The following is a 19,636-nucleotide window of genomic DNA, read 5'->3' as shown; positions in this document are numbered from 1 at the left end:
ATTGTCATTTTTAGGACTAGAAGCATAAAACTTATATTTTAGTCTGTATACTTATAATCCACTAAGGAGTGAATTTTGGAAATTCTACCCCTAAAGGGGTGAAATAGGGGTTGAACGTTTGTATGGAAGTCCGTCATTTTTTAAGTTAGAAAAATGAAACTTTATTTTTGGGATACTGATTAAAAAGGAGTAGATACTTATTTAAGTGTTTCTGCATTTTCTACCCCTACGGGGTGAGATAAGGGTAAAAATTTGTATAGAAGTCAGTCATTTTTTAAAATAGAAAGGTTCAACTTTCTTTTTGGGATACTGATTAAAAAGGAGTAGATAATTATTTAAGTGTTTGTGCATATTCTACCCTTACGGGGGTGAAATAAGGGTTGAAAGTATGTATTGAAATCCGTCATTTTTAAGATAGAAACATGAAACTTTATTTTTGGGATATTGATCAAAAATAAGTAGATACATATTTAAGCGTTTCTAGATAATCTACCACTAAGGGGGTGAAATAAGGGTTGAAAATTTTTATGGGAGTCAGTCATTTTTTAATTTAAAAACATGAAACTTTATTTTTGAAATACTGATTAAAAATGAGTAAATACGTATTTTGGGTGTTTTTGATATTCTACCACTAAGGCGGTGAAATAAGGATTGAAAGTTTTTATGTAAGTCGTCATTTTTTAAGCTAAAAATATGAAACTCTATTTTTGGGATACTGATTTAAAATGATTAAATACGTATTTAAGTGTTTCTAGATATTCTACCTCTATGGGGTTAATAGGGGTTGACATTTCTTATATAGATTAGTCTGGAAGTCCGTCATTTTTTAAGTTAGAAGTATGAAATTTTATTTTTGTGTTTTTATTAAAAATGTCTAATTACGTATTTAAGCATTTCTTGATATTCTCCCTCTGAGGGGTTGAAATAAGGATTGAAAGTTTTTGTGTGAGTTAATCATTTTTAAGTTAAAACAATGGAACTTTATTTTTGTGACACTGATTAAAAATGAGTAATTGCGTAGTTAAGTTTTTTGATATTTTACCTCTGAGAGGGTGAAATAAGGGATGAAAGTTTTTATGGAAGTCCGACTTTTTTTAAGTTAAAAATACTTATGAGACTTTATTTTTGAGCGTTTCTGGATATTCTACCCTAAGGGCTGAAATACACATCAATGTGGAATACATACAAAGAGGTCTCACATTAAGGTAATATTTTAAGTTAATTTGTAAATATATTCATATTCTACGCGGGCGAAGCCGCGGGTAACAGCTAGTTGGAATATATTGTATCGCCTTTATATTATAAACCTTAAAAATAAAAAAATAGGTATATTATATCATTAATGTTTCCCATCTATCTGTGAAATTGATGCATATGAAAATATTTTTGACTTACTGCTTAGTTAAGTTGCTTGCTGAAAAAACTTTATGTACTCACAAGTATGTACATTTTATTCCAACAAAATGTGCCAAATAAAATACAAGATTAATGATAAAATAGCGTAAACTTTGTATTTATTTCTAGGCAGGATATATGTATATTAATGTAATTGTACTTTATTGACATAATCTGTAATTACAATGATGGACAAAAGTAACTATTGAAATTCTTTCCGGTTCGACTCAGTAGAATCTACTTTCCAAACCGGTGGTAGCTTTACATTTAATTCAACACTGTAACATGACGATGCAAAAGGGACTTTATGAGCTAAATTGAATAAAGAATATTTTCATTTTGATTTAATTTCATAATGAGTTATCACATAAAACGTAGGTACAATTACAAAGACTATAATCAAGCGGACGTTCTCTGTTAATTGAATTAGCAGTTCTCTCTTAAGTCCGTAACATATAAACAAACAATAAATATATTTTCCCTTTATTATATTAGTTTAATTAAATCTATATTCTTAAGAGCGTTTTACCAATAGTAACACCATGCTTGTAATCGAAAGTTACGACTGTCGGCAAAACAAAATTGAATTAGAATCGAACGTGTAGGGAAGACACAAGTATACCCACTTACACTCGTAACTTCTCACGTATTCAATTATATTACTTAATACACTGCGGGCAATTGAAGCTCGTAGACGCGAGAGCCGTTACTACGCCTAATCGTTAAAAACAAGAGCGTAATTTCGCTATTTCACTATTAAGAATAATGAAAAATGTCACTCAATTATCCTTTGTCTACCCATACAATTATAAAATATTATTTTTTAACAAAATAAATAGCATTAGATGAAAAGTTTGTAATATGAGTGAAATTCGAAAACACTTCATGAAATATATAAACCCACAATTTATTCTTACAAAATGCAATGAATTCCAAATGAAAAGTATATTTAAGCTGCTTTTAAAAGCGACACTTCAGCGTTCACGTTTTATTTTCATATGTGTAAAAATAATTCAACTGAAACATTTATTTTCCGTAGAAATATTCATTTTTAGAAAAATTTCCTCTTCAATTCAGAGCTGACGAGCCAGCTTTAAATACCGATAGCGAACCTCTTTTGTATGAAGTTACTCATATTTAACTGAAACCTTAAAAATATGATTTGGTTTTGTCCAATCGAAATAGTTACGTAAAAGCGTATTTCGTACTAAATGTTATTAATGTTCTTATCAATATTATATACCTATATACTTCACTATAGAAGAAAATATAAATTATTATAATTGATATTAAATAGAACAATTAGGTTTTTTCTTTGTAATATCGCTTGGAAAATTAGTTAAGCCATGTATAATAATTATGTTTGATATTTAATGTAGCGTGAGAAAATGTTACCAGCTGCGCTGAGTGGACGCGGCCATTATCAAGCATTAAAATAGTATGTGTAGTCTTTCTTTTCGCAGACCATAAGATGAAAATGAATTATTGTGATCTAGATTTATTTGTTTCATTTTCTATTCTTTCAGCTTAAGATAAAAAATGAATTTATTTTTATGAGGTTATGAATATATATAAAGTATGTCTTTAAAAAGCTATGACAAGTCAAGATTACGACTAGACTATAGGACAAGGTCAAAATAAATTATGACAATATGAAAAAGGAGGCCCTTGACCGTACATTTATAGGTCGATATTTTATTTTATTTTAGCGGGACTCCTGTCTTGATACTGAAAGATACTGCTGCGGTGCTGCTAGCCTCTTTAATTCCGTCATACAACAAGGCAAAATGATCCAACCCTCTTGAAAAACAACAGACCCAGCTTTGTACTGAGCCACGCATTTGCTGTTGGCTTGATGAGTCTCAGCCCTTAGAGCAAGTCATCGTTCGGCAGATTGTGCAGAAGACCAAATAGTACAATCAACCACTATGTATAGATTTTGTGGATTACGTGAAAGCACTTGATTCTATCGAAACGATACATATGTCATATTTATTGGATATTCGAGTTGCTGATATGTTTGTATAATGCCACTACAATTACCGTCTAAATTGAAGTATGTAAGACGAAGACGCCCCAACTGCGCAGACGGGTGAGAAATGGAAGTCGCCGAAAATGTTCACCAATGAGTCGAAAGACATCTTCGTCTAAAGTTGGCGAATATAAACGTTGAGTACATTTCTCAACTTCGATTTGCCGACGATATTATTAACTTTGCTGAGTCGCTCTAACAACTTGCCAGAATACTACGTAGCCTGAGCTCACTGCGATGACAAAGGTCATGTTCTTTTTTTATGTCTCTAAAGAGATGTTGTCTGTGCCTTTGCTTTAACTTGCATTTTTTATGTGCCTGCATGTGCAAGGTTATGTTAATCAGGCATGTCGTACTGGAACGTAAACGTCGAAAGGAAACCTCCCGAAGCTATAGGTAACCTACAGTTCTATAGTTCATATAGCTCAGTAGATTCAACTTTGACAAGGAAACTGATCGAGAAATTCGTTTATTATTTATATTATTCGCTTGCAATATGAGGAATATCCCCCTATTTGTGGAGGTTTTGGCAATCTGGGAATCATGAAACGTAGTACTTCAATTATTTGTTATAAATGGTGAATTGGCGTGCAAAGGCTCGGGAATTTGGGAGTCGTGAATCAAATGGTCAACAGTTTTCAGAGTATTGATACGTTATACGTTCTTCTCATGATATCATTGAACGTTTCTTGGCTGATTACTTCCGTTGTTAGGGTTTTTCTTCCTCTTTTTTTTTGTTAATATCGTTCGTCGCAGTTTCCTTCTGTACCATAGAATCAATTTGTTTTGTAGGACTATATTTTCTATTACTTTATTTGAGCATGCGTATATTGAATTTTGACAATGTTTGTTAATATAATTTAACACATTTTATGTTGTTAATTTTAATAGAAAAACTCGAGTGGTTACAAATTTCTGTAATCGGTTCATTGAGGACTTCGCTAACTGTATGACCGTATTTCGTAGTAATACTCATATTCTTCTCTTCTGAATTACAATATATGTACTCTGTCTCAATGAGTGATTAACATGTTGCCGCTTCGACCAACTAAGGGCCTTATTCTTTACTTTCCTCCCAATTCCTCGTCCTTCTAAATTAAATATTTTCTGCCCAAATATTTCTAGGCATCGTTGGCCATCGCTGCTTTAGTATGTAAAATACTGATATATTTTTATGTACCTATATCACGTACGTATATTGTTAATTGGAACATACAAATAATTAATAAATAAATAATTATGAGTACCATAACATCGAATAAAATAAAACAAATTTGATGGTTTATCCTACATTTTACTATAATCTTTCAACTCTTTTTATCCACAAAAAGCTTGAGACGGGCGATCTTTTAAAAGAGAATAATAAATGGTTAATGCAGTGTGGGCAATTCAAAAGAACGGATATCAATTGAGATCGTCTTTAGAATTTTAATTGTTAAAGTGTTTCCTTAGAACAAAGACGTGAATTTAATAACTATTGCGTATTAATTATCTCAATTATTTTATAAAACTTACATTTAATTTCTAAAATAATGAAATATTGTTAAATAACTAATTAAATTTTATTATTATTCTACAAAACGTAAAGTAGCCATTTGTTTTTTCTTTTCACGAAATGTCAAGTATAACATTTCAATCCTCCTCAATCACGTTACAATCATTCCGGCGAATTAAATTTATTACATCCAATAAATAACTTTTTGAAATAAAAAAAGCTAGTTCTCGAGGAAAGAGTATCTTTTAATAGATTAATTATCGGGAAAACCTACCCAACAAAACACGTTCGTTATCCTAATGATATATGAATATGAAAATTTGTATGTTTGAATGTTTCTTACTCAGACACACAAAACGGCTGGACAAATTTGGATGAAATTTTAAATAGAGACAGCTTATATCCGGACTTCAAACATAGGCTATATAACACCTACTACCGCACACGGGAGTTAAACCGCGAGCGGAAGTTGTTTCATAAATAAATTATTTGAATATATTTTACTAGTAGACCTACACACTCGTCGAAACATCACCTGAAAAAAGTTATATAGATTATACTCGTACTAGTGTGAAATTTTTGTCCAACATATTTGTCTTGTCATATTTATTTTTTGGTTGCTAAACAAATATTTTTAATTTAATTCTGAATATATCGATTGCACGAAATCAAAAATTGCTCCTTTTTGATTTCGTGATTCCAAATTTGCAAAAAGGTCACCTTAAAATTAAAAAAATTAAAGCACTACTACTCTGCCTAATACGAAATGCTTGTAAGCTATTAGTATATAGTAACTACTATTATTATATAGTAATCTATATTCATTAAATTACCCATTATGAAACTAGACCAAACAATATTTCATTTTGAGAAAAAATCATTTCAATTTTTACAGGCATTCGACAATTTCTGACCTTTACACATGAATAACTGCGTTTTATAACATGAAGTCGAAATTAAAACATTTAATTGCACAAATTTTGCGATCCAAAACTCGTAGTCCGTTTAACCGATGACCGTAGTTTTTACAGGTCGAGTGTTATTAAAACTTAATTACAACAGTAGCTCCGTATAAAATGTTTTGCTCCTATTTTCATTTGCATTTTTCGATAACGTACCGAAAGAGAACACGGCTGAGTCAAGTTCTGTACGCTATTGGCAAAAGAAACAAATGCTTTCAACCTGAATCATAATTTTAATGATTGAAAATAACAGATTATATACAATCCTCTATTAAAAATATTTAATAGAGGATTGTATTTACGTGCAAGGAAAGTCTAAATCAACAAAAACATTTTCGAAACAATGATCGTTATTCGATATTTACTTGGTGGGTAGGTTCTGTGCAAGCCCGTCTGGGTAGGTAGCACTCATACATTAGATATTGTACTTAGTATATTAAAAAATAAAAACCATAAAAAGGAACACAAGTTTGCCCTTATTTATTATTCAAGTTCTCACGTCATATGGTGCGACTTGGTGGTGAGGCTTTATGCAAGCCCAGCCGTCTATCATTACCTTATCGTACCTACATACATATAAGTGGGTACTTATCTGACATTCGAATGCCCAACAGCAATACTTAGTATTGGGTTGATCAATGGATTGCTATGTTTGTCTTGTGTTCAGTCGCACCGGTCATGGGTTAAAAACGGGCATTATGAGCGTGAGATACGAGTGCACATGGGTTTACGCACACACTTGTGTATTTTAATATGTCACGAGCAGTTGCCTAGTCTCCCTTGAGAATGTCAACCGTGACCGTGAACAGTCAGGAGGACATCATTAAATCATCTATTTAATCGCTGTTTCTTTTTTGTATAAAATATTAAACGCTAAGTGAAAGTCCAAATAAAGCAATTTTTAAATTGATTTAAAGACTTATATTTGCATTAATTTATAAATTAAATTTTAACATTCTGAAACTAAATCAGTTTCAGAATGTTAGTCAAACTTGAATGTTTTTGTTATTTAATAATTCTGCTAGTATTTAACTCTAAAATGTGAAAGGCTTGATTTAAACTGAAGTTATATGTTGCTATAATTTACGTTATCAGTTCGCTTTGTTTCCCTTTTCGCCTTAATGTTTTTGAATGTTAAAATAGATTCGGTTTATATAAACTAAATTAACTAAGTATAATAAATGATTTCAACAAACTTTCTTTCAACCGCTATAGCGTACAGCATGAAATATATTAATTTTTTGTTCATTAGCATGGACATTATCTAAAATTTTTTTTTTTCAAAAAACAATTGAATTGACCTCCTGTAATCGCCTCACTGTTGGGCTAAGGGTGACGAATCAAACAAATTAAGCACATGACAATTCAGTGATGCTGACCCAGGTTTGAAGACCTATTCTTGGGCTAAGATTATAATCATTGAGCCATCGCAGATTTATAAAAGAAGTTACATTTGGCATTTCCTGTTTTTTATTCTTTGTTCAAAGCAACATAGTTAACGAATATATCCTCAAGATAGACACTAGAGCTTAGCTTCAAGATAACTATAAATTGTTCGCTCTTTGTTATAAAACATTAGAAAAACGTATCTAAGGGTATAAGATTGTGAACGTGACGATAGAACGCGAGCACAAATTCTCGAAATTGTGCCCTGAATAATTTATAATTTCGCTAACAACACAGTGGTAACTGGTACCCTGTTGACTGAACGAACATCCCTCCAACCACAAGATATACTCGTAATCCGTGACGTATATACATATGTACGTGTATTTAAAATGTACAGAGTTATTTGTGTATATTAAACTTTTATTAAGAGACGTTTCTTATAGGAGTAATTACGATATGTACACAAAAAAACAATATAATATTGTATTGTTTTAGATTAATTAATTAAGAAAATTATTTTAGATTATTTATGTCGTTTATCGTTGAATACGTCAGGTAAGAGTTCGGTTTCTAAGCGAAATTGTTAATTTTACAGGGCTAAATTCAGTTTTTATGAGTGTAGAATGGCGTGTCGACTCGGGGCGCCACACCCTTATGGAGTATGTTGGTAGCAATTATCGGCCTCTCGCTGGAGATACGCCACGTTAAATTGCAAGGTTGGAAGAAGATGATTTCTTTCTGCGAAAATTTTATGTCACAAAAGGTGGCTGCAGGGCGAGGAAAGTGCCTCCGCTGACCCGCTCCTTCGAAGAAAACCGGGTAGCCAATATAACTTTGCCGATTTATAATTTTACATCGTTTGTTAAAAAACATTTTTAAATAAGGCTAATTATTCAATTCAAGATTATATAGACTATAAAAGAGCGTGGCGCTAATACTTGTTCAATTTCAGGCAGGTTATTTTATATAATTTAATTGAATTTCAAATTTTGGAAGAGAGTAACTTCTGTGTTGTTTGTCTATTATTTTCTGTAGAATCTGCATTCCGAACTGGTGGTAGCAATTGTGGTACATTTAATACAATTCAGTAAAATGAAGATTGATAGAATATCTGATGAGTGGGTGGTAATTTACTTGTAAGGTGAAGCGGTGGGTTAATTAAAACTCAAAAGTTTTGATCGATTTTTGTTAGGGAGTTTATATCCTAATTTCTATTCAATATTGATTTTAACCTTAGAACTTGAAGATTTAACAATTATGAAGAGAAGCTTTGGTGTCTTCTATTTGTGATTGGATTTCATCCATAGCACTTAACTAAGTTGCGCACGTCTAATTAAGAGTTTACAAATTAAATTCAAGCTATTCAACGAGCTTTGTTTTATTAATTAAGTCGTTTCAAAGTTTTGTGCTCGTCCAATAAAAACAAAAGTTTGACAGAGGAGAACAAAATTTCCCTATTTATTATTCAACCACACAAACAGTACCACTCAAAAATATTTTGATATGTGTATTTTATTAGATACCTACATTATAAAAACAAATAAAAACAATTAATAATAACTTCATAAATTTCTTTATTTATAGTAGTAGGTATATGTTTATCAAATTGGAATACATAATGAAATATTTAACAAATTTCTTTTAATTATACTATACTATACTTTTGATACAAAAGTTTTTTTTAATCAATTTGTACTGAAATAATCAGCTTTAAATCTGTTTTTTCGGTATAAATTAATTCAGTTCCTTTACGATAAATTGAGTTCCTTTACGATAGTCTCGTAATGCGAATTGTTTTGATTTTTTTTAAAATTATATTACGATCAACCGAGATTCAGCCCCATTCATTGCTTCTTATAAGACATCCTAATTTGAATAGTTTCTAGATCTCACGCTCTGATCCTATTCCTCGCCCAAGATTATCTATGGATTTTAAATCGGCTCATTAGCTTGGCCACTTCAGAAGTTTCATTTTCATACGTCTCATGAAGTCATTTAAGTACTAATACTTAGATTGTGTTTGGGATCGTATTTTGCTGTTATACAGCAATTTTTTATCTTTAGCATACGGTAGCATTTGATTTTTACAATATATCTGTATTAATAAATCGATTCACGATCCCTTCTACTCTAACTCTAAGGTCCATGGCGAAAAAAACATGCCTAGACCATATTGCACATTCATATTTTACTGTAGATATTTGGTGTTGAACATCAAATCCTTTGTTTTTAGAACGTCTCACATACCGTATTTCATCAATTGAGATAAAAAAATTCAATTATCTGTTGAGTCATTACAATATTCTTCAGACTATATTTAGTAAATGTAAGTAAGTAAAGTAACCAAAGTAATCTTAGAACACCTGTAAAAAAGTAGGCAATTACCCATTTACTTATTATGACTTTTGGTTTACTGTGTATTTTTGTTGTACTATTTGTTGGTGTTGTCAAATAAATAAATAATATCTAACTATTTATAAGAAAAGTCTTTCTAAATTTTAAACACAACCCTCACACACACCCTCGACAAACGAGAACGGATTTTTTGTTAAAATACTATAGAGTATGTTTGGACACGTTTCGTAAAGTAAATAAAAAGTTCAAACTTGTTTTTAATACACTATTACTCGGTAATCATATAATTGTGTATGAACTACATGGAAACAAAATAACCACAAATTTAAACTAATAAGAATATCTTTGAACGGTACTGTAAATTCAAACGAATTTAACCTAATTTTACATGAAATGTTTCTAACATTATTACATTTCTAGATGTAATTTAAATAAAGGATAAGGCGAAGTTAAAGATTTGTTCTTGTTCAGAGATTGAAAACTAACAATTGTATTTCAAGTTCCCGTGCAATCGATGCATTTTCCTTTATTAGATTGAGATGCAATGACCGTCTGGATCCGAGTGGGCATTGCCTTCTAGTTCAGGAGATGCGATTTCGATTTCCGCTTACAGTCTCAGTTTGAAATATTTCTATTTGACATAAAATCTCTTGCAGTTGAACAAGTTATCTGTCTTTGTGACGTTACTTCGACGTGTCTGAAATCAATATGATATAGCGATTATTGAAAGTGTCTATTAACAATATTTATATGAGATACTTTAGAGCATCTTACAATATTATTGAAGGAAATAAACATTAAATAACATATGTATTTTTACTTCGTGGTAGGGCTTTGTGCAAGCCCGTTGGGTAGGAACCACCCATTCATCAGATATTCTAGCGCTAAACAGCTACACTTAGTATTGTTGTGTTACGGTTTGAAGGGTGAGTGAGTCAGTGTAACAGGCACAAGGGACATAATATATTAGCTCCCAAGGTTGGTGGCGCATTGGTGTAATGTAAGATATGATTATTATTTCTTACAGCTTCAATATCTATGGGCGGCGGTGACCAATTACCATCAAATGACCCATTGGCCCGGCCACCTACCTATTACTTAAAAAAAGCCTTTATTATTTTTAAGACTCTCAAAAAATGGGTTTGTAAGATTAACTATATCAATTTGTGTATCGTTTATATTTTGTTAAACATCATATTTTACGTTTTCTGATAAAACTGAGAATATTAAATTTTCTCAGTCAAAGAAAGTCTTAACAGCTTAGATATCTTTCAATTTCATTGCGGTCCGCTTTTAAATGGAAAATTTTGTGCGGTTTTTATTAAGCGTAAACTCTGACGAATGAATATAATAATGAAAAAAATATACTGATAAAATATGTAGACAATATTGTAACATTTAGGAACAACAGCCTCAAGCTAGGAGTTTTAAAAATGTCCTCATAAAATGTATATTCATTAGTAATATATATTTGTAAGGTACCACTTGCTCAGTTATTATATTCCTGCCAAATACCAATTCAATCAACATTTTATATTGCCTCGTTCTAGTTGATAGATTGAGAGTCTCAGAAGTAAGTGTTATTGTAAATATATTGAGGTAACACCTTACCATGAGTATTAGTAGTATTGGCAACCGGCCCATTTGACAGTTCACCTAACTGTACCATAAAAAAATGTGCCGGCAACAGTATTAAGCGATTATAAGAGTAAATATACGTGGCAAAGTTAATTACTTGTTGAACTAACAATCCCGGTGCCTACGTTGAATATATAATATTGACTTTCTAACAAAAAGTAAGTTCTAAACCTCGACTGCTGCAATCGCTTTTAAATTTATTACACAATAAGGACAACAATTTAAAATATATTTATAATAATTATTATTATATTATAATTGCTTTAATTTATCGAGTTAAGTCAAAATATAATTTACTATTTCTTTATATCTAAAGGAAATTACAATTGTAATAAAAAATAACTGTAACAACTAGAATCGGAAAAGTACGAAACAAGCCATATTCTTCTCCGAAATTCTTATCATCTATTCAATTATTATTAGTAAATAGACAACTTAATTATTTCAATTTATCATCACTCTAAGACTGATATTCATACTGATGTTCAAAGAAAACCGTGGTCTCATGCCACCTTTCTCGAATATACCACAAGAAGTTCATTAACAATAAATTAAAAAAAAAAAAATTTAAAAATGAGTATTGCATATATGTAATAATTCATTATTTATTTCTTAAAGATTTTTGACCCTTATATTATTAAAAGTATTTAATTAGCATGCCGCATATTGACACACTTCTAATTCTTTTCCAAAACAGAATGACCATTACATAAATTTAACATACTAATACCACATTTAAACCGTAAACAAAGTTGGTGACTTTTATTAATAACCGTAAAATATAAAATCTGTAAACTGTTTCACAGCTGCCTTCCCTCCAGTAAAACACGAAACTCAAACAAAGGGTTCTGTTCTCAGGATTATTTCACGCTTCAATTTCTTTATATTCGTGTAAAATGTATGTAGTAATGCAAAAAAGGTCGCGTATTTTTATATAACGAATTTATGTGTTTATTATTGAATAATTATGCAGTAAAAACAAGATATTTTGTTCTGCGGGCAGCAATTTATTTATTCAATATTCAACAGCAAGTTGCAAAAAGTAATATCTATGTACAAATACAATTTTTTTACTCATATCAAGACTCGTGGTGTTAATTTTAAAACTAAACCTAAATACAAATATATAATTTTCAAACTGTAAAAATAAAAACTGTTTATACAATATTTGAGTAAACACAAAACATTTAAACAATATTTGGAAATGAATTATTATGTACATCATTATATTAAATATAGCAGAAAAGGTAGAAGGTTTTGATGTGTGCTATTTATCTTTTCAAAACAATAACAATGTATTTAGGATACATACGATACTACTGTATTAAGTAATCTCACAATTAGGTAGTATAAAAAATATATCTATTTGGTTTTATCCCTCGTAAATTTAATGACCGTTACAAAAATACTAGTCTTGAGAACTATTACAACTCCGTTCCTCTTCTATGTGAGTAAACCTTCCAATAAATTGAATATAAAATAATAAAGTGAGATTGAATTAAATAGGCAAGTATGATACATATCTCTATACTTGTACTAATATAATTTATATTTACAAAGGTTAGAGAATCGAATCCCAACCGCACCAATAAATGTTATTTTTGGTGGTATTATTCAAATTTTGGGTTGGAAGATATCAAAAATATTTCTACATTGCCTCAGGTCAGGCCGGTCGGGCCAAGTTTTTTGTCCAATATGCATTAAAGAATTCCTTTTCATATAACTCTTCTATATTAAAACATACCTTTAAACTTTTTAATGAATGCTTTATCGATAAAATACCAAAAAATACGTTATATATAATAAAAATATGTCGCATACTATATTACTGCATATGTAGAATATTTAATATATTCAAAGCATGATTCAACGGAATGTTTAGCACAACACAAGGGGTAATTAATCACTTTCACGTTGCGAAATTTCTTACGCTACATCTTATGTCAGAAAACATGCACGTCATAGTCAAGAGGATTTAAAAATATATATATATAAATAGAATCGCTGTTCCCCGATATGAATGATGAGTTAGAAAGTGTAATTATTGTTTTCGTTTCAACGCCGGCCATAGACATTGGCGCTGTAACAAATATTAACCATTCCTTACATCGCCAATCCAGCACCAACCTTGGGAACTAAAATGTTATGTCCCTTGTGCCTGTAGTTACCAGTGTAAATCGCCCTTTAAAACGAAACACAACAGTACTATGTATTACTTAATATTAATACCTGTTGATTGGGTGGTACCTACCCAGACGGGCCCTACCACCAAATAAATAACGAACGTGGTACAAGGAAAGTTACATTTCGCGTTGATGGTGTAAAAAGTTTTTTATTCACATTTTAGTGCCGTTGCTTATGAGCAAAACCACTTACCACCTATTTTGCTCGGGCATCTTTAGAAAAATAATTACAAAAGTATATCATTCAAAATTATCAACACTTTAAAGTTAATATTTATTTTATTTATTCAATAATCTATTAAATCATATTTATATCTTTTTTTAGTATTTTTGATTTGATTTACTGTGGTCTAAGCCTATTGTAAAACATATTCTAGATATTGCTACACTAGTTTTGGCGACATTTTTGTTTTTAAAACGAGGAATACCACGCTAATATCATAACTTTTTGTAGCAAAATAATTGAACGTTTTAAGTTGCTTACATTCTTTCAGAACTTGAAGAATCAAATTATGACAACAAACCTGTGGGTGGAGCAGTCGTGGTACGATTACAAGCTGCGTTGGGAGCCGCGGGAGTACGGCGGTGTGCATATGCTCCACGTGCCCTCCGACCACATATGGCGACCGGACATCGTGCTCTATAACAAGTGAGAAATATAAACTCCTGATTGATATCTTAAATGCTTTCTTAATATAAATTTAAATTTTAGTGATGGAAAAGCGATCGGTTCACTCATTTCAAATTTTCTCTGTTCGATCGGCCTTCTTATTCACTTTCATAAGTATGAGTCGCTGAAAATGTAATGATTAAATGATTCGGTTTAACTTGCCTTACTTTTAATGAGAAACATATTGCGAAATACATTTTTCGGAGATGCGGTTTCCATAATTTTGGAACGGCCGCGTCGAAGATGTCTATATTTATAAGAAATTATTTTTTATTTAAATTTTGCATTTAAGTAATCCTTGTAAAAAAAAATTAAAAAAAAAAAAAAAAAAATTCAAACTATATAGATAATGATATATTTAGAAACACATCAACTTCTTGAAATTGTTCATCGGCTCAGTATTTTGCGATTACAATTGACAATGCCAGATTCTGCATACCTGTATAAAAAAAATGTCAAATATTTATTTACAAAAAAAAGGTAATGGAATATTTTGGAAATAAATTGGTTTCAGTAATACTTATAATAAAGTTACTGAAAAAATGGATTTATACCCCAATCCTATTTCCCGTTCTCCACGAAGCAATTTCAAGCTGTTTAGAGAGAGTTTTCTTATCAATCTAAAAAAAATCGGATCGGATTTTTATTAATACAATCATTAATTATTCTTTATTTATAATTAAGTATAACTAAACGTAATCGACGTGTTATCTATTTTGCCAAAATGAAAAATTATATAACAAAAATAGAAAAAAATCAGTCACTCTATGTACTCAACCATACCTGTGTTTGCTTATTGACGGCTTAAAAAAAAAGTAACAGCCTGTTATGGCTCACAGCTGGGCTTAGGCCACCTCTCCTTTTTGAGGAAAAGTTTCGGAGTCTACACCACGCTGCTCCACTGTGGGATGGTGGATACATGTGTATTTGTATTTGTATTGAAATATGTATTTCAGAATATAATTGCAATTAGATACATGCAAGCACGGGATGAATTATAAACACAAATTAAGCACATGAAAATCAGTGGCGCTTGCCTGCTTTTAATCTGTAATCGGCGGTTAAGATGCACGCGGGTTTTTTTTGCCTTTCCGATGATTTTAGTTTTTAATACATAGTCTCGCCTATTTATTGCTTCTTGTCACGGATTCTGATCATTGTTCGCGATTTGCTTAATGATGTTAGGGTGCATTATTTATCGCCTATTTTTCAACTGGATGCTTTAGAACTCTAGCGCCCTCCCCACTGTGTTAAATGATCGGCGTTCATTAGTTTTAAGTGACGCTCTTGCTTACAAGAAGTCCTAGGGCACGTTAGAAAACTATGAGTAAATATTACAAAAAATATACAAATTAAATTATATGATTACCTTTTTGTTCTTTTACGCGGATTATAATAGTGTGAACTGGCAGAAAACGTCATCCCCGGGCGATCTTTTTCACTTTCAATTATATACGGTTTAATATAAAGGCTATTTATGTTATTATTTTAATTCGCACCGGTTTTTAATAACAATTTTATTATTCAATAATTCTCAAAAATTGTTAATTTATTTCATTGTGTATGTTTTATAATAAGTAGGTAACATAAAGCGAAAGCAACTACGTTCCAACTAGGTGTTTTACGAAACAGCCATCTTATTTTTTTTTTAAACTTAAAACATAACTTAACATTTATTAATAGATCTATACGTGTCTTCATTACCTTTTACAACACGAAAAGCGGTCAAACAGGTATGTATTTTAGGTGCCTATAATAATTAGAGTTTTATATTAAAGTAAATATAGGTATTTGCTTCATCATATAATTATAAACATAGACCTTGTTTGGTCAAATATTGAAAACAAACCGAAATGTCACTTTTGTTGTTCTTAGCTTAGATTTCGTCAAAAACCAAGTTATTATATTTATTTAGTTTTAGAAATCAAAGAAATCATAAAATATTACACGTTACATTTTTGCCAGCTGTAGCAATTCGAGTATACTCGATTAGTTTAAGTTCTCTATAGTTTCTGGCATTGTCCGGAATAGTTGAAAAAACAAAAATAGTTATGAATGATGCCGAGTCACGCGCGGTTTAGTATTCATCGCTCCACTACGCCGTATCGCTTCTCCATACGCCATAAAAACATTCATCGCCCATAGTCTACATTAAAGTACTGTTCTAAAATTTTATAGTATAATTTATATTTTGTATTCTAAATTACAAAACAAACATAGAGCTTTAAGGTCCTCTCCCTTGTACATGTTTCCTTAGTATTTTAATGATGGACTACTACTACTTCTGATTGAAATAAAAAACAAAATGCATATTCTGTACTCGTCATATTCACACTAATCCCTATTTTATAATAATACCATCATTTAAAAACACACTTTAAATAACCAAAGTTTAAATTTTTCTCCTAAATATATCACCGGCTTTTATATAAAGGTATTAGAGCTCTCATAGTTCCCGTTATCTGTGCTTGAATGCGTTATTGATCGTTGCGCCATTAGTATAGATACGTCACTTTATTAGACCTTCAGCCTCATTGATGTTGCAGTACAAAAGTCTGATAAATGCTTTTCGACGTATGTCATGCTATTAGATAGATCATTTTGTGAATTAATATTATAAAATGCCATAATTTTCAAATTGTCAAGCTTCTATAAATTCACGCCAGAATTCACAGACAAATAATATATAGGTATAAGCGGTTTCAAACTCGTTATAAGATAAAAGTTTCCAATCTTAACTAATTTGACGAAGTTTATAACTTCGTGAACGATTTCTCGTGTAACATTGAACAATAATGAATTTATAGTCTGTTTCTAACACAACGAATTGAAAATTCATTTTAATGTGACGTACGAACCCTTCATTTATAAACGTATAACGTTAAATATTTGCCGTACGTAATATGTTATAACGGCTCGTACTATATCATGTTTATTCACCAGTCGTAAATTATAAGCGCGTCTGTAACGCAGTAATTTAAACGCTTGTTAATTATTTATTGTCATGAAAATCATATTAGCGTTGTTAATGTCATATACTTTAGTTAAATTGGTAAATAAGGTTTCGAAACTAATATATTTAATAATTATATTTTTAAGGTTAATAAACGTTTATTTATTTTAGGTCAAAAGTGATCCTACGTTTGTAGATGGTCTTAGTTTAATATTCGATAGAGTTAAATCTGGAATCAGTAACTTAATAAGTGACGTTAAAGATGTTTTGGACGATGTTTTAAACTGTACATTAAAGGCTGTGGATATTTTGATTCGTAGAAGTGATTGATAAGTTATTGTATGTCTTTAATGTATAATTAATAACCGATAAATATTCTAAATTGTGTTATTTATTTCCTGATTAATTTATGCTAATGACAGATGATTTCAGTGGATGTTAATTAGAAACAATTCTGAGAAGACATTCGATTAGTCTTATGTGCCGCATGAAGAGGCGGACTTTGATAAATGACCTCGGCACAATCCAGGCTCATTTCCGGCCGCTCCCTTCTTAGGTCATGTCTCTTTCAAATGTGAACCTTTTACCCTAATCCTTCAAGACTGTTCCAAATTACTCTTTTTCTCTTCATCACGTTTTAAACACACGCAGGTTGTATTTGAATAAAGTATTATTTAATACACGTGAATTTATTAATTTCATTGGGGATTCGCTTGCGTAATAAATATGTAAATATGACGAATTTATTGTTTGTATTTTATATCCACGTTAAATTTTAAAATTAAATTATTTTCATTCACATAAGTCACAAAAAAATGTAACGTGAAGCTGTTTAGAAATACAAAATGTAACACTCGAATATTGTAAATATCTTAACTTGCAGCCACACTTGTACACACAGAACAATTCCACAAAGTTAACGCGAGTGAAAACAGAAGTGTTATGTTATATTTTGATTCTCGTATTATAGGAAACAATTCACACTTACACATGTAAGGATGAACATAAACAACCGACGACGCCACAGATGAACACACTATCGCGAACTAAAGGGCTGACGCGTGGGGCCCGTGCCGGCTTGTAATGTGCGTTAATATTGCAGTGCCGACGGCAACTTCGAGGTAACGTTGGCGACCAAGGCAACCATCTATCACCAAGGGCTGGTCGAATGGAAACCGCCTGCTATTTACAAGTCTTCCTGCGAAATAGATGTGGAATATTTTCCCTTCGACGAGCAAACATGCGTTCTTAAGTTCGGTAGCTGGACGTACGACGGATTCAAGGTAATTTACCGGGTCTCTCCCACCGCTATGGCTGACCACTCTGTTTGTCCGCAGCGCCGATGGAAACTACGAGGTGACGCTGATGACCAAGGCCACGGTGTACCACAATGGCATGGTGGTGTGGCAGCCGCCAGCAGTCTATAAGTCTTCCTGCTCTATCGACGTCGAGTTCTTTCCTTACGACGTGCAAACCTGTGTGCTTAAGTTAGGCAGCTGGACGTATGACGGCTTCAAGGTGACGCCCCGCTGTACGCCGCTTGGCGCCGCGCGCGCGGGCTGTAGCGTAGGGCCCGCCGCTCCGGCCCATGTCCATGCAGTAGCTTGTTGGCTCGAACGTTTTTCGTCGTGTAATTAATATTACTATTCTGTCTGTGTGGTATGTTAATAATGTTAAACACATTGACTTTTCGCGTCGGTGCTAGTGCGAAAGGCGACGAGCGCGCGACGCTAGCCGCCGCCCGCTAGCCGCCTATACCTCGCTCTTTAGCATTAACAAGTTGCAAGTTTACATAACCTTTGCGATGGTGATGTTTTTAAGTATGTGGAGTAGCAGTATGTCAACGTGCGTGTCCACGAATGCTCCAGAATATCCTCGATCGGTTCCACTTAGTTCGATCGGCCTTCCTCGCTCGACACGGAAAGGTATAAAATTTTAAATGTCAGGTGATATGGGATGCAACGTCACTTAACTTGATCCTTATCCAATATCCTCACATTTACTATATCATTCCGCCCTAGAGGTTATTTATAAAGATCTATGGTATAAGATTGACTCGTAGCGCGGAATGGTTTTATCCCGTTCATTTCACCCGCTCCAGCTGGCTCCGCTCGCGCCTATACACACTTTCTGAAACACAAACAGCTGACACAAGTGCTTGCTGCATGCCTCCTCTGTGTTACACGGTGCACACACTGCATGTCTCCGGCTTAGTTCCGAACCAATTGCATTCCCGATCACACGGCCGAGAGCCGCAAACCGTGACCACGTCTCTTACACAGCTTTACACTAAACTACACGTGGACAACTTAAGCACTACACGAAGTCTGAAAAAGATAACCGTCACATTTTGATTCGTTATATTTTGGAGCATTAACGGCCATCTTATTGCATATTTTATACCTTTCCCTATTAGCGACTTTAGTGGCTGTAAGAATTCGGTGTCGCTGGTCATTGCATGTAGTCATTATCATAACAAAACTATAACAGAATAAAACGATACACAATTAAAATAGATGTCAACATTAGAGCGACCGTGTCGTCGATTGAAGCGATGCTTGCAC

At 32.2% G+C, this 19,636-nt stretch overlaps 1 protein-coding gene across 2 annotated transcripts in view; it reads left to right on the top strand.

Moving 5' to 3' along the window:
* The window catches only part of Nachralpha4 (nicotinic Acetylcholine Receptor alpha4), a 56,152-nt gene that overhangs the window by 7,926 nt on the left and 28,590 nt on the right, over positions 1–19,636 (top strand). The window contains exons 2-3 of one of the 2 annotated variants that reach the window (XM_026640864.2): positions 13,944–14,098; positions 18,410–18,590. In XM_026640864.2, coding sequence (XP_026496649.1) covers positions 13,944–14,098; positions 18,410–18,590 — 336 coding nt within the window. Of the gene's footprint in view, positions 1–13,943; positions 14,099–18,174; positions 18,356–18,409; positions 18,591–19,636 lie in introns of both variants that reach the window. The other variant, XM_026640863.2, reaches the window with a different exon arrangement.

The sequence above is a fragment of the Vanessa tameamea genome, chromosome 7, assembly GCF_037043105.1.
Source record: "Vanessa tameamea isolate UH-Manoa-2023 chromosome 7, ilVanTame1 primary haplotype, whole genome shotgun sequence".
Classification (NCBI taxonomy): Eukaryota; Metazoa; Arthropoda; class Insecta; order Lepidoptera; family Nymphalidae; genus Vanessa; species Vanessa tameamea.
The sequence above is the reverse complement of the archived record's forward strand: the minus strand, read 5'-3'. Positions and strand labels throughout refer to the sequence as shown.